This window comes from Megascapheus bottae, chromosome 3 (genome assembly GCF_031878675.1).
Source record: "Megascapheus bottae isolate mThoBot1 chromosome 3, mThoBot2.hap1, whole genome shotgun sequence".
NCBI classification, from domain to species: Eukaryota; Metazoa; Chordata; class Mammalia; order Rodentia; family Geomyidae; genus Megascapheus; species Megascapheus bottae.
The window spans coordinates 59,447,128-59,456,801 of NC_143511.1; the positions used below are offsets into that span (position 1 = coordinate 59,447,128).

Consider the following 9,674-nt stretch of genomic DNA (forward strand, 5'->3'; position numbering starts at 1 on the left):
GGCTGTAATGGGGTTTGAACTCAGGATCTCAAACTTGAGCCATACCCTAGCACTGTAATATTGTGTGGGGTTTTTTTGTTTTGTTTTATGCATTTGCCTGTTCTAGGGCTGGAACCCAAGATCTGGGCGCTGTCCCTGAGCTTTTTTGCTCAAGGCTAACATTCTACTACTTTACCCACAGCTCCACTTCTGACTATTTTTAGTACTTAACTGATGATAGGAATTTCACTGAATCTCTATTCCCATAGCTCAGCCTCCAGAGTAGCTAGAACTATAGGGATATGATGAAAAGTCCCATGTGATAGCTCTGATTCCTCTGAAAAGTGGTAATCTTCTACACGTGCTGTGGTAGTGGAAAACAAGTTATGTCAAGTGAAAGTTTAGAGTGATTTTGAGGGGGATGAGTTTGCTAAGTAGAGTAAGATTAGAAAGAATAAATGGCATAAGCTCCATGAGCAGGAAACTCCATTTTGATTACTGATGTTTCCCAAGCACCTGGTGTAGTACCTGGAAAATAATATACAGTTAATAAATACATTTTAAAATGAATGCCTTTCAAGTGATGGTAAAGCTGACCACTATAATTGTAGACTAATATGTGTGATCATATATGTATGTGGTGGGGGGACTGGAGTTTGAACTCAAGGACTTACACTTCTAGCTGGGCCAGGTGGCTCACACATGTAATTCTAGCTACTCAAGAGGCTGAGATCTGAGGATCGCAGTTCAAAGCCAGCCTGGGCATTAAAGTCCATGAGACTGTTATCTCCAATTAACCACTAGAAAACCAGAAGTGGCACTGTGGCTCAAGGGGTAGGGCAGTAGCCTTGAGCTAAAAAGCTCAGGGACAACACCCAGGCCCAGGGGGAGGGCAGAGCCTTGAGCTGAAGAATTTAGGGACAATGCCCAGGCCCAGAGTTCAAGCCCTATTACCAACCAAAAAAAAACCTTCCATTTCTAAGGTGGACACTCTACCACTGAGCTAAACCTCTACCATCACACCCTCTTTTATTTGTTTTTGCCAGCATTTTTTGAGCTTGAACTCAAGGCCTGAGCACTGTCCTTGGGCTATGTCCTCAAGGCTAGAGCTCTGCCACTTGAACCATAGCACCACTTCTGGCTTTTCTATTTATGTGGTACCAAGGAATTAAACCTGGGACTTCATGCATGCTAGGCAAGCACTCTACCACTAGACCAAACTCCTAGTCCAGTCCTCACCCTCTTTTTTGCACTGGTTATTTTTGAGCTAAGGTGTCACTTTCTGCCCCAGCATGTACCCAAATCCACTCATTTACAATTCCCACTGAGTTAGGATGATGGTTACACAGCACTATGATTAACTATTGGCTGAGAAAGGGGTCTCGCAAACATTTTCGCTTGGGCTGACATCCTTCCTATATAAGCCTCTCAAGTAGCAGGGATTATAGACACGAGCTACTAGCACCTACTTCATATGTGTGATATTATCCAACGTGGCTGAGCTGTTTCCTTAAGGGTAGGTAAGGCAGAGACAGACTGCAGATTTTACCACATAGAAATGATAAAAGGAGAATGAGATGGAAAGGGTTTGGGATGTGGGCTATGTCATAAATTAAGCTCTTCTAGATCCTGGCAAGAGTGAGGCCCTAAGTAACCTCAAACCCTAGTATCCTCCAACACACACACACACACACACACACACACACACACACACGAAGAAAAGGAAAAAAAAAGTTCAAGGCCACACTGGGCTTTATAGAAAAAAGGGAAATTTTACTATAGCCTACAAAATAGCCCCAAACAGACATGTATTTAATCCTCAAAACAACCTGTGGTAACAGTAGTTTCGTTTTGGCAATAGAAACTGAACCCAGGACATCCTGTTTACTAGGTAAGTGCTCTACCACTTGAGCCCACCCCTGCCCTTTGTTGTTTTTGTTGTTGTTTTTCATTTAGTTTATTGTTATTTTAAAGGGCATGTACAGAGAGATTACTATTACATGAGTAAGGAAATTAGAACATTCTTTTCATATGGTGTCTTCCCTTCCCTTATTCTCTCCCAGTCCCTCCCTTCTTTACTTTGTTTTAGAGAAAAGGCTCCTTACCTTTGCCCAGGCTAGCAAATCTTTGTTTTTTTTTCTTGTCGGCAGGTGGGGTTTGAACTCTGGGCCTGGGCACTGTCCCTGAGCTCTTCAGCTCAAGGCTACCACCCTACCCCTGGAGCCACAGCGCCACTTTCCATTTTCTAATGGTTAATTGGAGATTAGAGTCTCTCTCAATCTTCAGTGCCTGGGCTGGTTTTGAACCATGATCCTCAGCTCTCTGCCTCCTGAGTAGCTAGGATTACTGGTGTAGCCACCATGCCCGGCTCCAGGCTAACATATCTTGAAATCAAGATCAGCTTCTCTCTCCAGATAGCTGAGATTACAGGTGTACACAATTACACTTGATTAATTTATAATACATAGTCAACCAATTATATAATATACAACTATATAATTATATATCATATATCATATATATCATACTATATGTAGCAATTTTCCACTATTAATGAAAGCTATTTTATAGATAAGAAAACTGAGGTACTGAAAGATTAAGTCATTTGGGCTTTATAGATAGGAAGTAGCAGAAATAAGGTTTGTACAGGTAGTTCAATGCTATGCTAGTTCCATAATGACTAAAGAATAGTTCTGACCCCAGGAATCGAGACATTATTGGGTTTTGCTATACTCTGGAGCCCTAAATTCAAGGGACAGGCTATTAGGCCTGTGGGGGGGAGGGGAGTTCTTTGTTCTGTGATGACCTCAGGATAAACTGCCACTAGGTTAAGAAAATGGAATGGCTGCTGGAGGACCTGCTTGGGACTGAGGGAGATATAGGACTTCTCTGGGGCCAGCTGGCATGTGTTCTGGCCTGCAGACACTGTGGCAGCAACACTTGCCTCCAGAGTCCAGGGGATCTGGTGATACTATTTTTGTTCATTATTTGGCAGATCCGAAGATGGTGGCAGCTTGGGAGGTGGCAACAGCTTCAGCCCTGGTGCTTTGGAGACATGAAGCAAGGCAAGGTGGGTGACCACTGATCATGAGTGTTTACTTAGATAAATGTGGACAGTAAGATATGCCAATTATCATTGGCATAGATCTGGCCCCACATGGGTGACCCTTAAGCTCTAGTTTTGGGGCTGGGTGTCTATCGACATATGATTTGAAACCAGATGAGTGATCACTGAATGTAGACATACTTTTATGAGGAAATAGCTGATCTTCAAATGCAGGCTGGGAAGCTATTGGATGAAGACCTGGCTCAATGACTGTTTACAATAGGTGAGTCACTGACCTAGATGTACAGCAGAAACTGAACAATTTCTGAAAATCCTTCATGCCTGATATTAGTATTTTCTATTCTCTAGGGCCTACCACTTTTTTGCCATTTGGCCTTCCTTAATCATCTGTGGAAGCAGAAATCAGAGGAGGAAGAGGAAGAAGAGAAGGAAGAAGACGAGGAAGAATCATCTTTGGATCTACTGAAACCAAATTCTTCTTCCAAAGACGTTCCCATTGGAAAGCAAGGGACCACGATCTCACCCCAACTGACCTATGGTTCTGAGGGCCTTCCCAAGGCCACAGAGACACCAGAGCAAATAATTTTACAGTCCTCAAGCCCTTTTAGATCCTACCCTACCATCCAGATTCTGACCAACTTACCTGCCAGGAGCAAGATAACATCAGGGAGCTATCTACAGCAGAAAAGAAGCCAGCTCTTCTGGGGGTTTCCCTCTCTGCACAGTGAGTCCTTGGAGACTATCTTCCTGAGCTCAGATGGCCCATCTCCTCTGAAGTTGTCTATTTGTCCTTCTGTTTTCTTCAACAAGCTTGCCTTCTTGCCTAAGTACAACCTGTTGCTTCCGCATTGTCACTCTCCAGCCCAGGTTCCTACCTGTGAAGCCCATACTAGAGAAGATCTGGAAGAAATGGCCCAGAATCCTCAGCTAGTTTCATCTCCATCTTCCCCTTCTACCCCAACACTATCCCTCCATAACTTTAAGCCCTTGCCTATGGATCCCAAGAGAGTCCTATCTGGTGCTAAGGCAGACATACACTGGCTTTCACAGCAGGAAGAGGTTTCTTGGGTCTCTGAGGATCAAGCCCTGCACCTAGAGCCTAAACTCCAAAGAATCATACCCTCTAAGCTCTTATCTTCACCTGAGGCCTGCTGGAATATGCCATGGGACCCTAGCCTCCATCAGAACAATCCAGGGTCATCTTCTGCCTCTTTGCTGTATCCCTCTATCTCTCAGGGTATCCAAGATAGGGTTGAGGCCTCATGGAGGACCATGGGACAAAATGAGCACTTGAAAATTTCTGAGCCAGCAATACTAGCTCCCAGCCCAACTCCAGCTTCCTTACCAAAATTCCAGCGAGTTAATCCTAAAGAAAGTATGTCTGGATCTAAGGCCATGGAGGAAACCACAGAGCAAAAGGAGAATCCTCCAATCTCTGAGACCCCAATCCTGGCTCCCTGTCAACCCATAGCAGCCATGACAGAACCTCAAGGAACTAGCCCTCCTGTTTACAAAGCTCAGCTGGGAAGCATAGGACCTACTAGTGAGATCCCCCCAGCTTCTAAGCCCCTAAAAACAACCTTCTGCCAACCAGCATCTCTGTCAGAATCCCCAAAAGTTAACCCTAGAGGAAAATGTTCTGCTCCTGATGACTTCAGGGAAACCATGGAATACAGAAATCGCCCTGAGGTTTCTATGTTTCCAATGCCAGCCCCATCCCCTCCTCTAGATTCCCTGTTAGAACTCCAGGAGAGGATTCTCCTAGAAGATCCATCTGGAGACAATCCTCAGTGGGAGCGCAAAGAAAACTCAGGAAACCCCTGGGCCTTTGAACCCCAAGCCTTGGATCTTAACACAAATGGCTATGAAACTAGCCTTGCTTATGTCCCATCAGAATCTGAGACTTCACAGAAGGGAACAGAGAGTAGAGAAAATGTTTGGGTCTCTGTAGAAGCAGTTTCATCTACCAACCTTCCTTTAGACTCTCTGCTGAGAGTAGGTTCCCAGAAAGACCTGTCAAAGTTCAAAGCTTTATGGGAGATCAAGGAGCAGACAGAGAACTTTTGGGAATCTGATTTCACAGACTCTACCCAGAGCACACCTCTAACTCCCTTTATAGAAGCTAAATTGAAAGGTAATAGGTATTCCAAGAAATCCTGGGCTTCTGAGCCGCCATCCTGGGCTCTCAGCCTACCATATGCTCTTGCACTAGAGTCCCTCAGAATTAGCCCCACAGTGGTCCTGTTTGATTCTAATGCTAACTACAGAGACATACAAACAAGGTCCTGGGCCTCTGACCTTCCAGCTTGCAGCTTATCCCAAGAGCTCTATGGAGCCAAGCCCTTAAGAGCTGGGTCTGATTCTGAGCCTGTTGGAAGATATATGGAACAGTTAGAAAACTGTCATGTTCCTATGTCCCCCAACCAACCCTCAAATTCTATTTCAAAGTCCCACATAAGTGAGTCTTTTGGAGATCAGTGCAACGATAAGCCTGAGGGGGATGCAGTGGAGCAGGCAAAGAACTGCTGGGCCACTGAGCAACAAGCCCCCAGCTCACTGTCCACAGCTCCATTAAACCTACACACTGACCTTGAATTTGTGTGTAGAAATGTGCAAGAAAAAGAGGTCCCCCAGGGTCCCAGCCTTCCATTGTTGAATACCTTGTGTCCCATATCCTGGCCTCCAACCTTAACCAAAGCCCCGAAGATTGAGCCCACTGAACCTGACATTGGGAAAGGAAAGATGTTCTCGGAAACTAAGGCGAAGGCCCTATCCTCTCAGGGAGAGGCTGTCCTAGAGGTACTCACTCACCCTGGGACCCATGTCTGGCAATGGAGTAGAGAATTGGAGTTCAGGCTAAAGAGACTGCACCAGAGTCCTTTCAAATCCTCTAGCTTAAGTCAACCACTTTGCAGCTCTCCTGCCCTGAGCGCCACCACTCCAGATTCCTCAGAACCCTCTTCCTGTCCACCACAGCAGATTCGGCATCTTAAGTTGCACTATTCAAGTTGTCATCCCCCCAAAATTCAAGACACAGTATTTCAGCCCATAGAGGTCCCCCAGGGCCATCACTCCCACTCTTCCCAGCTACAGGCGCCTGACAGGGCAAAGCAAGAGTCTCAGAAAAAAGAGAGAATTAAGGTAAAGTTGGTAACCCAAGTCCCATCCCAGAAGCCAAATGTTCACATAGAAGCTGATGAGAACCATCCAGGGAGGAGAGAGTTCTCAAAGACTGGGGGTCTAGCCTCAGGCAAAAAACAGAACAAAGTTTCTTTAACCCAAAAGTTTCTCAGAAAACATAAAGCGGGAGAATGTGCAGGAGGGAAGGCAAGACGGGGGTCCTGTAAAGTCATAGGGAAAAGTTACCCTTTCCAGGCCTGGAGGGTAGCAGAGGCTCCTGCAAACAGATCTTCCCCAAGGTCTCAGCACAGGGATCAGAGTTCTCCACACACCACCCTACCTCAGCAGCTTCTCCCCAAGGTTGCAAATCCCCAGGATAAATGGAAGGTAGGTTTGGTAACTGGTGGTATCCAGAATCCTCACCACTGTAAGCACTGTCGTTGGGCCCACACGGAAAAGCATCTCCCCAGCTCTATCACCCAAGCTCCCCATACCAGGAGTTTCCAAAGTATGTTAGCCAAATTTCTGGGTATCCGTGAACTCCACAGCCCAACAAATCCAGTCAGTAGAAAAAAATCTGGTAGTTCTGGCACCTAGTATCCCACAATTTATAAGCTAAACCAGGTGAGGGATAGGAGGCAATAAGAAAAATTCCTAATAAAGCAGCTGAACTAAACACTAGACCTGTGTGTGTCTTCTTTGGGGTTAGCTCATCCATCCCCAGTGCTTTTGCACAAGGTTACTGTACGCTGTAAGTACTCATTAACAGCCTTTGCTGATTTTTCTACTGCAGTTTTACTCAACTATTGTTTAGAAACTATCGGAGTACTATAAAGTAATATGAATTTGTGGAAACACTGACACATCTTGCAGGGTTAAAATCAAGAAGTCAAGGGAGCCTGGAGTTTGGCCTAGTGGTAGAGTGCTTGCCTAGCATGCACGAAGGCCCAGGTTCAATTCCTCGGTACCACATACATAGAAAAAAGCTGGAAGTGGTGCTGAAGCTCAAGTGGTAGAGCTCTAGCCTTGAGAAAAAGTCCAACCACAGTGCTCAGGCCCTGAGCTCAAGACCAGGACTGGCAAAAAAAAGTCAAGGAGCCAGGAGTGTGGCCTAGTGGTAGAGTACTTGCCTAGCATGCATGAAGCCCTGAGTTTGATTCCTTGGTACCTTATACACAGAAAAAGCCGGAAGTGATAGAGCATTATCCTTGAGAAAGCTCAAGGACAGTGCCCAGGCCCTGAGTTCAAGCCAGGACTGTCAAAAAAAAAAAAAAAGTCAAGAAATTGATACTTTTCTCTGTAAGCTTCAGGTAGAATTTCATCTTTGTCTTTCCTAGTTTCTAGAGCCATATTCCGTGGTTACTATCTTCTTTCCATCTTCAGAGCTACAAAAGCCAAGTCCTCTTTACACTGTAGCACTTGTTTTGTCTCCCACTTAAAAAAACCCTCGTGAAGCCGGGCATGGTGACTCACACCTGTCATTCTAGCTACTCAGGAAGCGGAGATCTGAGGATAGTGGTTCAAAGCCAATCTGGGCACTAAAGTCCATGAGACTCTTATCTCCATAAATCACCAGAAAACCAGAAGTGGTACTGTGGCCCAGGCCCAGAGTTCAAATCCCACGACCAACAAAGAAAAAAACCCTTGTGATTAAACTGGGACCACTGGGATAAACAATGGCATATCCTGTTTGCTCCATTTAAAAAGATCTGTTTTATAAGACTAGGTGTGTAGCTTAGTGGGTAGAGTGCTCACCCAGCATGCACAAAGCCCTAGGCTTGATTCCTAGGTACCACACTCAGAAAAAGCAGGAACTGGTGCTGTGGCTCAAATGGCAGAGCACTACTAGCCTTGAGCAAAAGTGTCCATGGACAGTGCCCAGGCCCTGAGTTCAAGCCCCAGGACTGGCAAAAAAAAAAGTTTTATAGAAATGACTCTGTGGGGCCCGGGAGTTTGGCCTAGCGGTTAAAGTGCTTGCCTAGCATGCACAAGGACCCGGGTTCGATTCCTCGGTATCCCACATACACAACCAAGCCGGAAGTGGCAGAGACGAGACACAACCAAACCGGAAAAGTGGCAGAGACGAGACTGCGACGGCGACAGAGAGCGAAAGCAAGCAAGCGGAGCCCAACCGAGTGGTGGCCGGAGCGAGCAGGACCGGAGCGTGCGGGATCGAGCCGAGCCAGAGCCAGCGAGGCCGGAGCGAGCGGGGCCAGGAGCGTGAGGGAGCGAGCCTGACCGGAGCGAGCGGGGCCAGAAAGAGAAGGGGGCCAAAAAAAAAAAAAAAAAGAAATGACTCTGTGGTTGAAGGTGGTAAAGCACTAGCCTTCAGCACAAAAGCTCAGACCTTGAGTTCAAGTCCCACGGTTAACTAAAAAAATCTTTTGTTTTACTTTATTAGAGGTTGAATCAGGATCTTGCTCTTGCTAGGCAGATCCTTTACCACTCAGCCCTTAACTTACTTTTAGGCCCTAGAAATCTGGCCAGGCATGGTAGATCTCACCCATACCTCTAAGGGGACATTAGGAAGAATCTGAAAGAGCTCTAGCATAAATGTGAGATCTTACTTAAAAAATAAAAATGTCCAGGTACCAGTGGTGATCCTAGCTACTCCGGAGACAGACCTGAGGATCATAGTTCAAAGCCAGCTGAGGCAGGAAAGCCTGTAAGACTCTTACCTCCAATTAACTACTAAAAAAGGTGAAAGTGGAGCTGTGGTAGAGCAAAGCTCAAGGACAGCGTCCAAGCTCTAAGGTCAAGGCCCAGGACTGGCACCAAGGAATAAAAATAAATGGGTCCAGAGCCAGTGGTTCATACCTCTAATCCTAACTACTCAGGGGGCTGAGAACTGAGGATTGCCATTCAAAGTCAGTCCAGGCAGTAAGTCCATGGCATTTTTATCTCCAATTAAGGACTAAAAACAAAATAGCTGGAGGTTGATTTGTGACAAGTAGTAGAGTTTTAGCCTTGAGCAAAAGAATCTCAGGGACAGCAACCAGGCCGAGTTCAAGCCCCAGGACGGTACAAAAAAAAAAATGTTGGCTGAGAGTTTGGCCTAGTGGTAGCGCGCTTGCCTAGCATACATGAAGACCCGGGTTCAATTCCTCATTACCACATATATAGAAAAAAGCCAGAAGGGCTGGGAGTTTGGCCTAGTGGTAGAGTGCTTGCCTAGCATGCACGAAAACCTGGGTTTGATTCCTCAGTACCACATAATATAGGAAAAATGTCAGAAATGGTCCTGTGGCTCAAGTGGTAGAGCTCTCACCTTGAGAAAACCCAAAGAGAAGGCTCAGGCCCTGAGCCCAAGCCCAGGACTGGCGCAAAAAAAAAAAAAAAAGAAAAAAAGAAAAAAGCCAGAAGTGGTGCTGAGGCTCAAGTGGTAGAGCTCTGACCTTGAGAAAGTCCAAGGACAGTGCTCAGGCCCTGAGCTCAAGCCCAGGACTGGCAAAAAAATAAATGAAAAACAAAATAACAATAAAAATAAAAATGCGATGACTCGATATTT

The 9,674-nt window shown here is 45.8% G+C and overlaps 1 protein-coding gene across 2 annotated transcripts; it reads left to right on the top strand.

Annotated features, from left to right (window-relative positions):
- The first annotated feature begins 2,797 nt into the window (after nucleotides 1-2,797).
- On the top strand, nucleotides 2,798-6,832 carry Spata31g1 (SPATA31 subfamily G member 1). 2 transcript variants are annotated; one of them, XM_090330180.1, is made up of 2 exons: nucleotides 2,798-3,049; nucleotides 3,395-6,832. In XM_090330180.1, exons 1-2 carry the CDS (start codon nucleotides 2,816-2,818, stop codon nucleotides 6,761-6,763), a joined length of 3,603 nt encoding a protein of 1,200 aa, XP_090186306.1. In that variant the 5' UTR covers nucleotides 2,798-2,815; the 3' UTR covers nucleotides 6,764-6,832. The 2 variants fall into 2 exon arrangements, 1 of the variants encoding a protein (XP_090186306.1); XR_016534966.1 differs by lacking the exon at nucleotides 2,798-3,049 and adding an exon at nucleotides 3,236-3,308 and having other exon boundaries at nucleotides 3,395-3,472.
- Nucleotides 6,833-9,674: the final 2,842 nt, after the last annotated feature.

Excerpts from the sequence above, each read along its gene's own strand:
- Spata31g1 (XM_090330180.1), top strand. The coding sequence starts at position 2,816 with ATGGAATGGCTGCTGGAGGACCTGCTTGGGACTGAGGGAGATATAGGA. Across the intron at positions 3,050-3,394 it reads GAGACATGAAGCAAGGCAAG|GGCCTACCACTTTTTTGCCA; the intron begins GTGGGTGACCAC and ends TCTATTCTCTAG.